This window comes from Chelon labrosus (genome assembly GCF_963514085.1).
Source record: "Chelon labrosus genome assembly, chromosome: 21".
Lineage (NCBI taxonomy): Eukaryota > Metazoa > Chordata > Actinopteri > Mugiliformes > Mugilidae > Chelon > Chelon labrosus.
The window spans coordinates 23,950,855-23,969,859 of record NC_140354.1 but is presented as its reverse complement, the minus strand read 5'-3'; the positions used below and the strand labels follow the sequence as shown (position 1 = coordinate 23,969,859).

Genomic DNA, 19,005 nt, shown 5'->3' with positions numbered 1-19,005 from the left:
GCCAATCAAATCAAATTAAAAATAAAAACAATACAGAACTCTATGTCTGATCTAAGGTAGCATGCTAGCTAGCGTTAGCATGCAGGGCTAGTGTGTAGCTAGTAGCTTCTCTCATTGGTTATTGTTCTGACGTAATCGTCCAGATTTAAAATCCTAAACATCACGTCTGTGAACAGCTCACATTACAAGATAATCTGAACCAGAAATCTGTGCAGTCTGAGTCCTGGCAGGGATCCTGATTGGTCGAGGATCCCTGCCGCCCCCCCACCCCGTCCCAGCTGATCCAGGGTGGAGAGGTCTGGACTCGTCTCAGAGAAACACCCTGAAGACTCAAAGAAGAGTCTGATGCAACAGGAGGAGAAGAAGAAACGTGGATAGCGTGAATAAAACGCAGCGTTCACCTTGGGTGCCCCCCCTCGTGTCTGTGTGTGTCAGGGCTTATATAAGGGGGGGGGGGGACGGGTTGAGCGGCCCACGCTAATGTATAAATACCCACGATGCCGCTGGTGGAGCAGAGAGAGGGGTCAGCGTGAGTCAGCGCACCCATATCACTCCTCCTCTCCCTCTTCTATCCATCCATCATCCTTCCATCCATCCTTCCATCCATCCATCCTCTCTTCTTCTTCTTCTTCTTCTCCTCCTTCATCCATCACTTATTCACGCCGTAACACTGAATCACAGAGGATTTCTCTTGGCACTAAAGCACCGACCTGGAGCCGGAGATGATCGTAAGACGAGGAGTAAACACAACCATCAGTGATACGAAGTGAAAGAGAGAGACAATGTTTACGTCCTGACCAGATGGGGGGGGTGCCTGGTCTGGTCTAGGTGGGGGTGCCTGGTCTGGTCTAGGTGGGTGCTACATGTCTCAGTAACATCCACACCAATGAATGCCAGGTCCAGAAGTTTCCCAGCAGAACACTGAACTGTCACAAGATGGTTTAAATGTTATTGACTTCTCCTGTCAGTGGTCATAATGTTGTGGCTGATTGGTGATAGTCTTGTCTTTGCCCTTCTTGTCGGTTCAGTTTCCCAGGATGCACCTGTGACCTGCTCCTCCTCAGGTCTCTTTTTATTTTATTTGTTATTTCCGTTGCTGCCGCCGACGTTTCCTCCAGATCATGAGTTCACAGCTCTGACTGTGTTAGTTTCAGTTTCTCTCAGAGTCAAACGCTGGTCTAGTCAAAACAGGTCTGAACTGATTCTGGTCCAGCAAAGATCTGTTCAGCCAATCAGATCAATGCACGGGGGCGGGCCTTAATGTGGTGATGGTTTAAATGTGTTGGTTGGAGGACCGTCCAGGTGATTTAATACCTGCATCATAATGAATCCAGACTCAGGTCAGAGGTCAGAGGTCAGAGATGAGCCCTGAGCTAGGTTCACTCTGCAGGAATCAAACATGCAGCGCTACGTTTAGATGTCAGAGTTTTGTCATTTCACTCCACAAACAAGCAGCAGTCGGCCTCAATGAGGCAACGAGAGCTACGACTAAAAAAGCCACAAACAGTCAGAGAAGAGGAAGGAAGACGTGACCACAGCCTGGTGAAAATAAAACACACCAACAGGAACAGGTCTCTGTTAGACCTCCACGTCTGATCTCCTCTCTACGACTCAGCCTTAAAGCTCGCCGCGGCCCGTCTGCTTCCACACGGCGGCGTCTGATTCCAGCTTCAGCTCGGTGCCAGCGCTCTTTAAGAGCTTTAACGTGGTCCAGCTCACACCTCCACCCTCATCCTCCTCTGTCTCCGTCTCATTCACTGCATCCATTCACCCTTTAATCTCTCTCTCTCTCTCTCTATTCGCTCCATTCATCCGTCTCTCTTTTAATCTTCCTTCCTCCCCTGATCACATTTCATTGCTCTCATGCTCGTTAATCACATTCGTCCAGGTCTGTTCAGACGGCGCGTACGTTTCCTCCAGATGAAGCTGCAGCAGTCAAACTAAACTAACTCTCTGTCACGTCCTCTCGTAGCCGGAGAACATCAACCTCCACAGATACTCAACGTGTCCGACCATCAACACAAACCTGACCCTCTCATCTGCTCTACTGTACATGCCCTCCCTCCTCCATCCCCCCTCCATCCCTCCATCCCTCCATCCCTCCCTCCATCTCTCGCTGCTTCCTTCTTTCTCTGAACTCCCTCGCAAATCCTTCCTGCTGTTTTGGGCCAGACGGCAAGAAAATAACTGCAGTCCTTCACAGCGTCCTCAACGTGCAGCTTTTAATCCGATCCACAGATTCAGCCATTAAATCAGAGAGTGGGAGAGAGGGGAGAGAGGGGAGAGAGGGGTGAGGGTGGAGAGCTGCAGATAATAACAGGAGCACGGATGAGACCAACAGGTTTGAACATAAAATAATGAAGTGAAATGAGAAGACACTGATGGTCTGACTCGTGGACGGGTGGACGGGTGGAGGAGCTGCTCTGAGGTCCAGCGTCTCCATCTGTGGTTTCATGCTACAATATGTGAGAGCGTTTTACTGCACATGTTCCTCCACTCAGCTCCAGTTACACTCAAACAGTATTCATCCAGAGAGTTTCCTTCTCTTCCCTGACGCTCTCACAGACACCTCCATCCCTCTGAGGCAGGAGAAGACGAGTTCTGTCCTCACGTTAACTTTATTAACATACAGCAGAAAGTTTATGACGATCAGATGAAGCTGCAGAGGACGATTAGAAAACCTCTGACAGGAAGAGACGCACACGCTCCACCACGGCTGGAATAAGAGTCTGAAAGTCGTCAATCTGAGGCAGAAACAATCAGAGGCTTCTAAAAATAAATGTTTGTGGGACGTCAGATAGATGTAAAGGAGATATAGGACTGATTATTAATAGATGTCAAAACTCTGAGACCTGGTTTGGAGACAGATCTCTGGATATAATTTATTTTTTCCAGCCTAAATATTCACTCTGCAGCAGTTCAGCAGCTCATCTGGAGGAGGCCGAGAATAAAACTATCAACTAATAAAAATAAACATACAGACGTTGCATCCTCTCTGGCCTTGCAGTGGCAGTGAACCAGTTAAACCTGAGGATCAAAGACACCACGTCTCTGTTTTATCGTTTTATCTCTTTCTAATGAAATAAACCTTTTGTTTTAGTAACTCTGTCACTTTGTGTTTCAGGCTCGTTGAGGATAAACTTCTGTAAAGACTGACCAGAGTCTCTGGTTGAGGTTAATAAATGTGCTGGAGCTGCAGAGGGACGATGATTAAACAGCAGCTTGAGTGTCTTTATCTCTACAGATGTGACTCTGCATCACAGCGTCCTTCTCCTTCCTTTGTCTTAAACTAATGGCAGCTGCCTTAGAGAACGACTGATGACGTGTGTTTAGCATCGGCTCAGTGACGCCTGTTACATGAGCATCAGTCAGATCTAAACACGCCTTCAGGACGTCCCGTCACTGGATGATATTAAAATAAAGGAAATGACAAAAATGAGACTAATGGAGGTAAAGAGAGGGGAGGGGGCGGGGGTTCGGGGTCTGGGATAACTTGGTTGCTGTCTGCTGGTGCCCCTGTTGCTAGGTTACCGGCGTCCACAGATGAAGGGGTTAAAGCATCTCAGGAGCAACAGTGACATAGTTCTCCGTCTGTAGACACACACACACACAAAAAATGGAGCAACTCTAAAAAAGCTTTATTTAGATTCAGCAGAATCTAAGACGTGAACGCAAACACACTCGTCTCAGACCGAAGCTGCTCCGTGCCAAGTCTGGAAACTAAAATCCTTTGGCTGCCAGAGACGCTGGCGGCTCCAGCTCTCCGTAAAACACTAGAAACTAGAAACAGGAAATCATCACAACGTCCCGAAGCAGCTTCACCCTCTAAATGTCATGTTCTTGGACATGTGAGCTAAACTCCTGGATGAAGGTGTAAGCAGAGTTCAATCAGAGACGGTGGGCGACCTCCCGTCCCAGAAATGAACCAAACTCATCTCCGAGCTGCCCCCCCTCCCCGCCCCTCCTTTCATCAGAGCTCTTTAAACCCACGGCCGTTACTAATCCAGGTGGGCCAGCCTTCACGCCTCCACACCGTGACTCACGGTTTCAGACATTCGGCTCATCTCTTCATCGCCACCGGTTTGTCCTGAGTGAGATGGATCAGCTCGTAGATGGGCCACGCTGCAGAGCACAGGTCCCGTGATGGACACGGGACACGGTTAGAGTTTTATGACTCCATGAGGCTAGAGCTGCACTGATCAGAGCGTGTCAGAGCATTTTATTAACCAGAGGAGTCAGATTCCGTGATTTCAGTAAAGACTGGAGGATATTTCTACTGTTCCTCCAGACGATGCTTCAGCTGAGCAGAAACCCCAGAGTGAAGCGCTCTACTGACCCCCGGCCCGGCCCGGGTCGGAGCAGAGCGGCGGGTGGAGCCCACTAATCTATCCCACCACAGGCTGCTTTATTGACAGAGTTAAATGAGGCAGGTTGGTCCTCTCTGGGACTGACACACTTACACAACGAGGTAGAGTCTATTTATGAAACACAGCCAACAAGACGCAGGACACAAGACACAAGACACAGGACAGAAGACACAGGACACAGGACAGAAGACACAGGACACAGGACACAGGACAGAAGACACAAGACACAGGACAGAAGACACAGGACACAGGACAGAAGACACAGGACACAGGACACAGGACAGAAGACACAGGACACAGGAGAGCAGAAAAGGTTGGAGGAAAAACGTCTCAATTTACATCTTCTTCTCCTCCTCCTCATTCTTCGTCTTCATCTTCTCTCCCTCATTCAGCACTTCCTCCTCTTCCAGCTTCTTCTTCTTCTTCTTCTTCAGTTCTATTTCCTGCAGCTTTGACGCTCCTCAGACGACCCACTAGTGCTACAGCTTTGTTTACTATAAGTGACGAAGACGTGGGACAGGTGAGAGGTCGTGGTATTAGCTTGAATCACTTCCTGGTTGTAACATCTCCAGGTGATGATGACACAGATTCAGATTGGGTTGGTCTAATTTAACGTGACACAGGTTAATTAACAGGATTCATTTGTGACCGTCTATATTTAGCTGTTGATAGATGCTCTTCACTCTGTCTGTCTCTGTCTGTCTCTGTGTCTCTGATCTCGATCCACATTGGCCGAGGTGATCCGTCCCCATGCGTCGCCGAGGTGTCACCACGGTAACGGGTGTAGCATCGCCACAGATACCAGCAGCAAGGACGGCCGCGCCCTGAAGGAGGCCGTCAGTTACAGAGCACCAACAAACACATGTGTGAAAGTAGAGCAGGGCAGGAGGAGCATCGTCCTTCACACATGTCTCACTACACACCAGAGACACACACACATGTCTCACTACACAACAGAGACACACACTCATGTCTCACTACACACCAGAGACACACACTCATGTTCACACACACAACACCAGCTAAGACTCTGAGAAGAGGAAGTAGTTAAAGGAGGAAACACGCTGCAAGTTACCGAAACCGACTAATGAACACCAACTTCAGCTCCTCCCTTCCTGAGACAGTAATCAATTAATTCATCTGTTATCATTTAAATTCAAATTACGTCACTGTCTTTGGTTACACAACATGATTATACTCCTCCTCCTCCTTATTTTATACTGTATATCTGGCAGATTTGACGCTTGACAAACGAACACAAACTGAATCAGGCTAACAGCAGCTCTTCCTAGCCTCCCAGCCAACTGCAGCTCTTCCTAGCCTCCCAGCTAACAGCAGCTATTCCTAGCCTCCAAGCTAACAGCAGCTCTTCCTAGCCTCCAAGCTAACAGTAGCTCTTCACAGCCTCCCAGCTAACAGTAGCTCTTCCTAGCCTCCAGCTAACAGCAGCTCTTCCTAGCATCAAGCTAACAGCAGCTCTTCCTAGCCTCCAGCTAACAGCAGCTCTACCTAGCCTCCAGCTAACAGTAGCTCTACCTAGCCTCTCAGCTAACAGCAGCTCTTCCTAGCCTCCAGCTAACAGCAGCTCTTCCTAGCCTCCAGCTAACAGTAGCTCTTCCTAGCCTCTCAGCTAACAGTAGCTCTACCTAGCCTCCCAGCTAACAGCAGCTCTTCCTAGCCTCCAGCTAACAGCAGCTCTACCTAGCCTCCAGCTAACAGCAGCTCCTCATGACTCTGATACTGTTTCTAGTTATATCCTTGTGTCTAGTTGATGTTTAGATTTCTAGTTGACTTTAGTTGGATGAGCTGCCTTGACAGCGCAGTAAGTCACATTAAAGTGAACCTTCTCATGTCATCCTGTCTCCTCCTGTGTGCCCTGCGTATCCAGACGTTTCAGATTCAACTATAGTGATGGAACAAAACCCATCAGAGAGAGACCTCCCCTCTGAACCATGATTCATTCTCCTGGTGTGGACCGAAGCGTCCAGGATGCAGGTTTGTTGTGTCTGAAAGGCGCCGCGGGACCGATGGACCAATCAATGAACTATAATGCTGACATATTTTTGTCCCTATCGATATATGAGGCTGTCAGAGCTGCTCACAGCAGGAGAGACTGCTGCAGAATGGTGTTATACAACATCAGCAAATAAAGTCCTTGACAAGTTACTGCTTCACTGACGATAAGAGTTTATATGTCACAGGTTACAGCAGAGATTAGCTCCTGGCTGTTTGAAGGTTGGACGTTGGTCGTCACTGTGCTTCTGTTACAGGTGTTTGGTTGCATTTAGATTTTTGTTAAATAAAAAAAACTTAATCTTCATCTGATCTGAACGTTTAGATTTACACAACATCATGATGAGCTAGAATGAATAAAGTGTCAATCAACAGCTGATTCAGCAGAAGAGAGGAGAGCTCCCTAGCCTCCCAGCTAACAGTAGCTCTTACTAACTCCTTAGCTTCCCATCTAAGAGCAAAAACAAATTCATCTCCACGTCTCTCAGATGACATGTATGACTACTGTTCCTCTCCTGTCCATCACCACGTGAAGCCCCTCCCACATGATCTGATTGGCCCAGCAGATCTTTGCTGGAGCAGAGAGACTCCAGAACAAGTTTCCTCCTCTAAAATCTAGAATCACCAATTAACCTTAACGTGGGAGGAAGAGAGAACGCCGAGCGTTGGCGTCCAGCCTGAAACCAACCAACGGGGATTTGGAGGAGTTTTTTGGAAAGTCCTGCAGATAGAACTGTGCCGTTTAATTTGGAAGACCTGAACAAAAATGATTCTGTGTAATTGTTTTACCACAAGACAAAAAGATAAGACTCCACGAATCAGATTCAAATTAATCATCAACAGGAAGTAGGAGACACGATACAGCGCGATTTATAACTCCAGATATCAAACGGTCGCCTTCATACAGACGCTTCAGCAAACCTTATTGAGCTACGATGCAAACCTTATTTTTATTTCCCCAGGTTTTTAAATTGAAAAAATAAACTTTTAAAGAGGTGAAGCCTGAAAACAGATTCTGTTATCTCAATAAAAACCTGTGTCGCTTTTTAATCTTTGTGGTTTCCAATGTTCTCCCTTCACACCTACACACTCAGGTCTCCCTCCTCCTCCTCCTCCTCCTCCTCCTCCCTCCCTCCTTTCTCTCAGCTCCCCCCTCCATCCATCCATCCATCCATCCATCCATCCCATTCGGTGCTACTCTCAGTGGAACACTTTTGCTATTTATAAAAGCATCAAAGCCCACAGCTTCCAGCACACCGCCACTTGAGAGACAGAGGGGGGGAGACGGGGGAGACGGATCGGAGAGAAATGTGGAGGAAGGACGAGAAGAGGTAAAAAAAAATAAAACAAAACGATGCATGAGAGAAAAAGGGGGAAAAGAAAAGAAAAGAGAAGTCAGAAAAGGAGGAGGAAAACTAAAACAAAGAGTCAGATGATGATGATGATACACCTCAACATCAGCTCAGTGTGTGTGTGTGTGTGTGTGTGTGTGTGTGTGTGTGTGTGTGTGTGTGTGTGTGTGTGTAGGAGGCAGGTTCTGGATCTGGAGAACCTCTCGCCCACTCGGGTCGGAGCTGCAGAAGCACCTGAGCTGCATTCAGCACCGCCAACAGACGTCGGTGTTTGCAAATGTTCAGCGAGTCGTTTGAACCCGAGCAGCCTCATGAAAAGAAGAAGACGATGATGTGATGGTGTGATGTGAATCCAGAGGAATGAGGCATGAGAATGAGACGCTCACCCCCCCCCCAAAAAAAACTCAAAGCACCGTCAGTCAGAGGGACACTTGAACGCAGCTTTCTTTTATCATCGCTGTATGTTTCTCCTTTCCGAGCGCTAATAGCTGCAGCCAACGACACCTTTATGGGCTGGTTTTAGCTGCAGTCTACACTCTGTGCCCACACCATTTCATCTTTCATCTCCCTCTCTCTACCTTTCCCATCCATTATCCTCTCCGCCCGGTGAAAAGTCTCTCTCCCACCACCACCACCACCTCTCCGCTGCTTCGAGTGTCATTCCAGCACTCCTTTCTCACTCACTCTCTTTAATTTATTCTGTTTTTGTCAGAATACATTTGCAGAAACGCTGCAACAAATAACTTTCAAATCCAACTCAGAACATGTTCTGTGTTTTGCCTTAAAGCCATCGTACATAACAGCACCTACACATTCAAGGCGCCATGAGTAGTCCACTATAAAATGATGCTTGTAACTCCTCTCATCTTTATATACTGTCACTAACTAACGTCTTATGTAAGATGCATCAGCTGCATCATGATTAGACTCCACGTGTCATCTCAGGCCGAGCTCTGTAGAACATCTGGAGACAACCTGTGTTGTTTGTAACGCTGCATAAACAAATGAACTGTCTCTTCCTGAGTGGACAAACTCAAGAAGAGACAACCAGAGACCATGAACGTTGACGAAGCTGTTGATGAAGTGGGCGGTACCAAGCTGAACTAATCTCGACCAATCAGAGCGATAGATCCAAACACCATCCACCACTTTGGTTCCACCAGATCCACTAAGAAGAAGAAGAAGATCTAGCTCCGCCCACTCACTAGCTACGATGGTTACCTAGGCCACCGGAGTCTGGGATGTCCACTAGAGACCAGCTGTCCTCTACAGCAGAGACATGGACGACCAGACAGTCTGCTAGGCTAACGAGTGGCTAACAAGTGAAAGGACCAACAAACTCCAGAACTCGTAACTTAAAGAAAAGTTTGAAAGTGGTGACGCCACCAGAGGGCGCTGTTCATGAGTCTATGAGCGTTAGCATCGTTTATGATGGAACTAATCAGCATGAGACCGGTGGAACTGTGTGAGAGTCAACCCGTCTTCCAGCAGCTAAAATATATAATTTATTTTTTTTTTGTTGACAGTTCTGAGGGTTACCAGGGCAACCAGAGGCTGGGACGTCCTCCAGAGACCAGCTGTCAGCCACAAAGACGTGGACGACTGGGGTTTAGTTTTTATAAATCCCTCTGAAAACAACGTTCTCTGTACGTTTCTCGAAGGATTGTACTCTTTTATTTCCCCTGCTCTTAATTCCAGCTCCTCTCCTTCCTACATCCTTCCCACTCACTTTCTCCCCCTTCTCCCTCTCCCTTCCATGCCTTCCACCCCCACTCTTCCGTCATGGCATTCCTTTGCATTTTTCTCCTCCTCCTTTGTCTCTTTGCTACGTCTCTAACACTTCCTGCCTCTCTCCATCCTCTCCATCCTCTCCATCCTCTCCGTCCTCTCCGTCCTCTCCATCCTCTCCGTCCTCTCCATCCCTCTGAAGGGATAATTTGTCCATTGAGCGGGTGAGGAGACGCTGGAGGACTCTCCACAGCCCGTTTCAAACTGAAACCCAACTCATTAGCGACGCACTCATTTAGGAACACAAACCCGTCACGTGGAAGCGCTAGAGCTGCTGTTAAAGAAATAAAGAGGTGAGCAGCTTATTAAATGGAACGTGGAGCGAACACTTCTTAGAAACACGCTACGAGACAGAAGCTGGAAAACTAAACCGGTTCATGTTTACAGCATCAACACAGGTGGTAGGACGAGCTGCAGCAACATGAACGCCGCTCAGCTGCTTCTCAATAACATGTTCACGTGATAATGTAAAAACAGGAAAATGAATTCAAACTGAATCTTGATTTTAGTGATTTAACTCTGGAATGAAACCAGCTTCACTGACAAACACAAAATGATTAGAAATATTCTGACAACGAATCAACTGGATGAGCAGTGATTTAGACCAAACACTTCATTAATCAATGAAGATAATAATTAATTAAACGGTTGATTAGTCGCTCCAGTCTCCAGCTCTGACAATCGATCATTGATTGATTATTATTGGATATTAACAAAGAGACGACCTCATAGTTAAACTCATAGATGTTTACTAAAGTATTTTAACATATATTTTTAGTGACAACATTGATTTAATTTCTACGACGTTTTAAAAGGCTGCAGTTCCTCTAACGTCCACTAGAGGCTCCACCGCTCAGTCTCCATTGACCTCCATGTTAAATGTTTCCATCCTGCTACTACATCAGTTGCTAGCTGCTAGCTGCTAGCTAACGCTCCACCTCTTTGACCATTGTTGAATCAGCTGGGCGTTAGGTGGAGTCAGACAAAGATGGAGACGGACGGAGACGCCACGCTGAGCTTCAGAACTTCTATCCAGGAAAGAGTTAGCTTTACTTCCTGTCCTTTGTAATCGTTGGCTCCGCCCTGATTGGTTTCACTTGTATCACCTGATTAGAAACACATGTGGTGTTTGTTCCTGTCGCCTCAGTACTTGCTTCTTCTTCTTCTAGGTTCTGTAACGCGTCTAGAGACAAAGTGCATTACTATTGAAGCTTTATAAATAAAGCTGAATGAATTCAATTTTCCGGATATTCCCTCGCTAGTTTTCCTTTTCCTCCTTTTGTGAAACAGTTAACATGACATCATGTGTTTAAGTCCCTGCTACAGGAACGTCTGAATCCAGATTTAGAACCAAACTCTTTCAATACTAACCGGCTCCGTCAGCAGAAATGAGCTGTAGCTTTAAGAGACTCAAAGTTTAATCTATGTTTGATAAACAACAAAAAACCTGTCAGTCGATCTGAAGAACATCTGATCATGTCAGAAAAAAAAAGAAACGCGACACCACATCCTTTTAATCATAAGAACCATCATAAGCTGAAACCAGGTACAAGCTGCCGTTCAGCCTGAGAGCACACGTCTGAATATCTGACTGAAGAGTTTCAAACTGAGCCGAGGGTCGGCTAATTTAAAAAATAGATCAGATTAATACATCAGAGGAAACGTTAACTTCCTTTTTACCAAGACGACAAGATGAAATGAAAAGTGAAATGCTGCTGAAACGTTAAAGCTTTGCAGCTGGAACAGAAACCAACAAGTTTTTATATTAATAACGTTTTATTTTCTTAAGTCGGTCGTGCAAAGCGTCTTCATGACATTAAAATAAATGATAATCTGACTTCTCAACACTGAACAGGTCAGAGCTCAATAAACATTGATGCTCCAGTACTGCCTACATTTATCTGACGGCTTTAGTTCCGTTTAAGATGAAGATTTTATGCAATGGATCGAATAAAAAGCTTTTATTTTAAATATTGATTAAACCATTTATTTCCACTACGTCTTTAGATGATTGAGTTCATTTTCCCTGTAAACTTCTCACATGGTTTCATTTCAGTTTCTTTCTTCTCCAGAGCCTCAGATTTATTAACAGCCTGTAAATAAATAGTTGAGCAGTTCCAGCTACAACTGTATACGTATCCAGATATAATGATATATCAGTCAGAGGTTGTTTTTTTTTATCTGTGTAAATCCATCAAGTATTTTACACCTTGGACTGAATCCTCTGAGGACGATGTCAAATGAACATGTAGAAGCAGAGCTCTTCCCTCAGAGTATAAGTGTGACCTTGCAGAGGAATTCCCTATCTCCCTGAGAGCCGGCTCCAGACGCCTAGCGGGTCAGAGATCTGTCGTCAGCGGATATCCCAACAACAGAAGACGGATCTGGACCAGAACTAGCGTCTTAGCGTCTGATTAGCAACGTGACACTTGAGACGGAAGTAGACGTCCACAACTGGACAGTTTACAGTTAAATGTATTTAAGGAGTTGAAGCCCAGACATGCTAACGTCCGATATCAAAGACTACAGCCAACAACCAACTGGTACGTACGTTCTACACCTGAGAGGAAATGACTCTTCATACCAGCAGGTGGCAGTAGTCTGGATTCATTATTCAAAAGAGAAACAGGAAGAGGGACTGTTAGCTGGGAGGCTAGGAAGCTAAGAAGAGCTACAGTTAGCTGAGAGGTTAGGAAGCTAGGAAGAGCTACAGTTAGCTGGGACGCTAACACTTTATTAATTCATGTTGTTGTGGAAACATTTGAACATTCAGGTGAAGATGAAATATCTGAAGAGACTTTGTTGTTGTTTACTTTCATCACTTCCTGCTCTTCTTCTCTGAGCTGATCAGCCAATCAGAGGGATCTCTGAGTGGATGGTTTAACGGTAGGTCTTCATCTGACCGGACATCTAGTGTTTTACAGCCGTTAGCATGAACAACGTTAGCTTGCTGCCTCTTTTCTCTCCATGTAATTCTTTTTTTTAAATCCTCCTCAGACGCGACCGATCAGCTGAGAACAGAAACCTTCACCTGGTCCTCTGCCTGCAGGTTCTACACAGTCCTTCCAACACACACTAACTACACACCCGTCCCTCTCCAGAGGCGTTCAGGGCCCCTGCAGAGCAAAGGCCCCTGAAGGGTACAACTGACCCATTACATGCTCACCCTGACCAATTAGCAGCGAGCCCACCGCTGAGCTGAGAAGCCCCTCTTTCATCCTGTACCCTATAGAGGGCTGTGTCTCAGTGTCTCACTGTTGCTAGGAGACCAGAAAATCCTTGAGCATCCAGTTGGATGTTAATGCAGCCGCAAGAAAAAAAAACAAAAAGACTTTAAGCAAACTGAAAAATCAAACAAACGTCAGGAGACAGATTGAGTTGTTTCCTGATGATGAGGAGGAAGAGGAGGATGGACGACACGTTCATGTATCTGAACCATGTGGTTTCTGCTCTGAGTCAGGTGTCATCGCGTTCCGACGGTTTTTCTGTGACGAGACGAGCGACAGACAGAACATTGATCATTTGTAAGAGCAGGAAGTGTCTGTATCAGCTGATCTGAAGCCAGCTCCTCGTTAGAGATGGAGGAGGTTCAGAGATCAGAGACGATCTGTGATCAAGAGACATTTGAAATAAAACAGTGTCAGACTCATCGCTGCTGCTTCTCCTGCTGTGACGATTAAAAGCGTCTCATTAGACACACGTCTGTTTGGTGAATGGATCAGAGTCTGCAGATGAATAAATAAGATGCATGTGGTCCCATCACTTCCTGTCTCTGTCCATCACTACCTACCAAGCCTCAACATTAATCAATACACACACACACACACACATGATTCTTCGTTGATTGTCTCGTTGAGTTTTGGATAATTGTGTTCATGAAAACAGAAAAAAACTTTTAGAGAAAGAGGTCCAGTAAAAACAACGAGGCCGCAGCACGACGGCTTCATACGAGCATCTGGTCCTGAGAGTTTAGTCTGATGGTTGGTTGGTTTATATGTAGAAGGTGCTAATGGTGATGCTAACAGCTAGCATCTAAAACTAAACCAGGTAGATTTCCAGTAACGTTCTGCTCTCAGTGCTAAGTGTTGGCAACCGTTAGCTGATGAATAATTAAACCAGACTCAGCTCTTTGATGATGATTAATGTCAGGATGAATGTGAACTCTGGTATCAGGTGAGAGACCAAGTTAAATATGTTGTTAGGAGTCAAACATTAATGATTATTATTTAGACGTGAAGGATGAATCGACTTCCTGGAGCTGGAGCGGTAACACAATAAATCATCAAGATTCATCTGATTGTTAATGGACTTTGGAAGCGACCAGCCAGAGTGTGAGTGTTATTGCGTTATTGTGTGTGTGTGTGTGAGTGTGTGTGTGTGTGTTCATGTTTAGAGGTCCTACCTTGACACTGGAAGCCCTGCTTGCCAAAGCCCCTGCAGAGAAACACACAACCAGTTATAAAGAGGACAGAGGACTGAGGTCACCTGTCAGGAAGGACTGACGCTCAGACACACCTGTAGTCAGAGGAATGCTGGGACACACACACACACACACACACACACACACACACACACACACACACTACTGCATGAACACACACACACACATCAGTCCATCAGCTCAGTGTTAGATTGTTGCTACAAATAGATAAAACCTGGTCAGGTATGAAATCACTGAGTCTGATCAGTGACCTGGATAGACAGATAGATAGATAGATAGATAGACAGATAGACAGATAGATAGATAGATAGACAGATAGATGGATAGATAGATAGATAGATGGATAGATAGATAGATAGATAGATAGATAGATAGATAGATAGATAGATAGATAGATAGATAGATGGACAGATAGATAGATAGATAGATAGATAGATAGACAGATAGATAGATAGATAGATAGATAGATAGATAGATAGATAGATAGATAATCTAAACAGGTCAAGGCGTCTCCCTCTGTGAGTCTCTCCATCTTCTAGGTCAGATCATTTAAACGTTGACAAATTAAAGAGCTGCTCTTAAATAACGGCCGTTGAGGGAATAGAGAGCAGATAATTAGAAACCAGACAAACGAGGCCAAACTGGAGCTGGAGCCTCTTTAATAACCTGATGATGATAATAACCTGATAATAACCTGTTAATAACCTGTTAATAACCTGATAGTAACCTGATAGTAACCTGCTTCTGGAGCTGCAGCCTCTGGCTCCAGAAGCAGGTGAGCTACAGGTGACATGTCTGAACAGGTGAACCTGGATCTGTTTTCAGACTCCTCAACTTTAACATGTGACCACCTGTCAATCATCTCATTAACTAATGCATGCCTGTATCAACAAACACATCCATATATGTGTCCTATGTGCGGCGCGTGCGTGCGTGCGTGCGTGCTGCGCGTGCTCACCAGATGAAGTCGGTGCAGTGGCTGCAGAACGTGGGCTGCTTGAAGAAGCGCGCGATGAATTTGTGGTCCTTCACCTCGTGCACGTTCTTCTGCCGAAGCGCTCCCTGTCGCGCGAAGCCCCGCATGGGCTCGCGGGGTCCGTCCTCCCCGTCGCTGTTGGCCGCCGCCGAGTCTGCCATCCTCTCTCCGGGGTTAGGGTCCGGGGTCCGAGCCGCTGCTACCGGTCAGCTGGACGATCAGCTGGAGGATCAGCTGGAGGAGGTGTCAGAGGAGGAAGAGGAAGAAGAAGAAGAAGGAGGAGGAGGAGGAAGACTGGAGTCTGTTTGATATGATTAAAAAAAGAAGAGAGAGAGAGAGAGAGAGAGAGAGAGTTTGTCCTTCAGCTGAACAATAAATGATCTGAACTCACTCTGCTTCCTCCTTTTCTTCTCACTGACAGGGGGGAGGAGAGAGGGAGGAGAGAGGGAGGAGTGAGAGAGTGTGTGTGAGAGAGAGAGAGAGAGAGAGAGGGGAGAGAAGAAGGGAGAGAGAAAGAGAAGCTTTAACTTTTAATTTGAGTTAACTTCAAACATAATGATGCGTTCACTGACCATCAGCTGATGTAGGAACAGAACCATCTACTTCTTTATTTTCCTCCTCAGCTCATGAAGAGATGAGCTGCAGTCTTTATTAATATTTAATGATCTTTTATTAATGATAAAGGTTTTAAACGTTGCCTCAGAGCTACAGACTCAGCTCTCTGTCATTTAACAGCAGCAACAGCTCAGCGAGGCGTGAAACCACGGCTCAGATGTGTCGCTGGAAACTCTCCAGACACTGAGACGGTTTCTACAACCTGCTCTCAGACGGACGACAGTGAACGCAGCACAGGGGATCATCATCCTCATCATCCTCCTCATCATCATCCTCAGGAGGTTTTCTAAGATGTTTCTGTGTTGATTCCTAGAAGGAGGCGTCTCTCTCTGTCTCTCTGAGGATAAAGATAACGAGCTTTAATAGACACGTGTCATTCGTTTCCATCGAGGCCACAGCTTCTCATTTCAGGGCTGCACTCAGAGCCACCATGACCTAGATGAGATTGATTTAGCTGCAGCAGCAGCAGCAACAGCAGCAACAGCAGCAGCAACAGCAGCAACAGCAGCAACAGCAGCAACAGCAGCAGCAACAGCAGCAACAGCGGCAACAACACTCTGGTTTTATGGTTTTACGTCCACAAGTATCACTCTGACAAACGATGAGGAGGACAGCTTCGTCATGGTAACGCATGGAGGACCCTGGTCTCTTTAGGTTCATCACTACACAGGATGGGACTGAACCAGAGAGGAGGAAGGCCTGACTGTCACCAGATACAGTACTGTCCCAGGACCAGGACCACACACTGGGGCGGTGGGGGTTCTGAGTCTGGTCTCATCCCTCTGCATCACCTGGCTCCAACCAATCAGAGACACATGGTCTATGACTACTGTTACTCTTCTGTCCATCAGCACATTAAGCCCCGCCCTCACACGATCTGTTTGGTCCATCAGATATGTACTGGAGCAGAATCAGTTCCCAGCAGAGGGACTCCAGATAAACTTTGAGCTTTATGATCATAAAAACCAGTAAACAGTAGAATCAGTTCCTGCTATGGTTCCAGTCCTTGTACCTGCTCAGGTGAGCCCTCAGCAGCCCTCATCAAACCTCCACCAGTGTTGTTAGTTTCAATATTTACATTTACACCAGTCTGCTCTGATTGGTCGGCTCCAACCACCTGAGCAGGCTCCGCCCACAAACAGAGCTGAGTGAAGGAGAGACACAGGGAGAGGGAGGGGCATGAAAAGACAAGGAGGTGCATTTCATTGGACGCAAGATTAGTCCACGCCCCAGAGTGCAGCATGAGTCATCGAGATTATTAAATAAAATAAAATAAAATAAAACTAGCAGTGAGCAGTCAAGCTAGCAGCTCTCAGGAGCTGAACACATGACACAGCAGCACTTTGAGCTACATGCTAACACAGGAACTGATGTTTAGCAGGTATCAGCCATCTTAGGTTAGCATGTTAGCATGCTAACAGCTGCACAAAGTACAGAGGATGCTAACAGGAATAAACAGGCTGTCCACAGAATCGTGACGCTAGCGTGGATATAAATGCAGTTTTTTAAGACTGCTCTGATGCTATATGTTGCTAATGCTAAATGTTAGAGCTGTTCTGCACATGTTCTTTCCTTCTTCATAAAACTGTTGCTGCACCAAATAGGTACGACGTAAAATGTTTAGTGTTCAAGTGTCAAGAGGTGAGAAGCTAACAGAAGCTAGCATGCTAATGGTAAGCTCTAATAAATGAACTCACCATCCACCTCCAACTTAAAGAAAATGTTGAGCTAAATGCTAATCATTGCTCCCACTAAAAACGACTTCTGGGGGGGGGTTGAAAGGCATCATGGGAGATGTAGGAGCCGACTCAAAGACGTTGATGAATCAGAAGATTTCATTGAATAAATCTGAATAATTTTAAATGAATGAATACACAGTGGTCTCCTCTCTTTACTCCCATCATCGTCTTCTTCTTCTTCTTCTTCTTCTTCTTCTTCTTCCACTCAGGGAGCTGTTACATAAACCTGTTGTTTCCTTTGTTGTTTTCTGACTGAAGCTCAGAACACAATCACAGCTGCAGCTTCAGACGTCGCTTCTTCTTCTTCTTCTTCCTCTTCTTCGTCTTCTTCTTCTTCTTCACCTTGTTTTTATTTTCTAGACTGACACTATGTCCACATTTTTCTTTTTCTTCTCTGGGTCCAACATGTTTGTGAGAGTAGTTAAAACATGCTCAGACTTAGTTTTGAGGTTAAAGGTCACAGCTGGGGAGGAATGCATGATGTCAGGGGGACGTCCTCACAAAGATAGAAACACAGGTATGTTTAGCCACAGGTAAGAAAGACTCTCAGGGGAACCTACCTGAGTTAAGTAACGTCTGTTTGTCTCTAATGACTGACTGAGCTCTTCACTCCTTACTTCCTCACCCCTCTCACCCCCCCACCCCCCACCCATCCCCCCACCCCGTCCCCCCACCCCCTCTTTCAGAGTTAAATGCGGCTCTAACGTCTTCGATATGAAACCACAGACATCTCACTCTTCTGCTTTCTCTCTGTATTTGCATATCTGCTCTTCTCTCTCTGTTTTAGACTCACATGTGCATGATGGTGTTTATGTGTGTGTGTGGTTGTGTGTGTGTGCATGCAGCTGTGGTGTGTGTGCATCGATGTAAACCCCTGCAGTGTGTGTGTGTGTGTGTGTGTGTGTGTGTTGTTACTGTAAGATGATGGTTACATAAGGAACTTCCACGTCGTCTTTGAGGGCTGAAATGATTCTGTTGATGTAACTGAGCCTTTCAGAGACTGATGAAGACGAGCTGATGAAGACGATGGTTCACATCCTTTACTATATGCTTCCACTGGGCTGATTCATAGAACTCCATGAACATTATGTGTTATTGTTCTTCTTCTTCTGCCTTTAGAACCTTTAGAACGACTCTAATCTGAGCCTGATGGTAAATGATGGTTTATAGAAAGTTCTGGTTCTAAGTTTCTGACCAGGACATTAGTAAAAAGAAGCATTAGTGAGGTCAGACACTGATGTTGGACCAGAAGGCCTGGCTCTCAGTCTTCACTCTAATTCATCCTAAAGGTGTTCTATCAGGTTGAGGTCAGGACTCTGTGCAGGCCAGTCAAGTTCTTCCTCACCAAACTCTCTCGTCCATGTCTTTATGGACCTTGCTTTGTGCTCTGGTGCTCAGTCATGTTGGAACAGGAAGGGGCCATCACCAGACTGTTCCCACAAAGTTGGGAGCATGGAATAACCCCATAACCCCCCCTCCACCAAACTCCACACTTGGCTCAATGCAGTCAGACAAGTACCGTTGTCCTGGCAACCACCAAACCCAGATTCCTCCATCAGATTACCAGATGGAGAAGCGTGATTCATCCCTCCAGAGTCTCCAGTGCTCTAGAGTCTCCAGTGGTGGCTGCTTTACACCACTGCATCCGACGCTTTGTATTGTACTTGGTGATGTACGGCTTGGATGCAGCTGCTCGGCCATGGAAACCCATTCC

General features: G+C 46.0%; 1 protein-coding gene across 2 annotated transcripts in view; it reads right to left on the bottom strand.

Annotated features, from left to right (window-relative positions):
* Window positions 1–15,290, bottom strand: part of LOC311506946 (protein kinase C beta type) — a 46,400-nt gene extending 31,110 nt beyond the window's left edge. For both annotated transcript variants that reach the window (XM_084571103.1, XM_084571102.1), the window contains exons 1-2: window positions 14,920–15,290; window positions 13,923–13,954 (exon numbers count right to left, since the gene is read on the bottom strand). In XM_084571103.1, the coding sequence (XP_084427229.1) occupies window positions 13,923–13,954; window positions 14,920–15,098 (211 nt within the window). In that variant the 5' untranslated portion in view covers window positions 15,099–15,290. The remainder of the gene's footprint in view (window positions 1–13,922; window positions 13,955–14,919) is intronic.
* Between the last annotated feature and the right edge of the window lie 3,715 nt (window positions 15,291–19,005).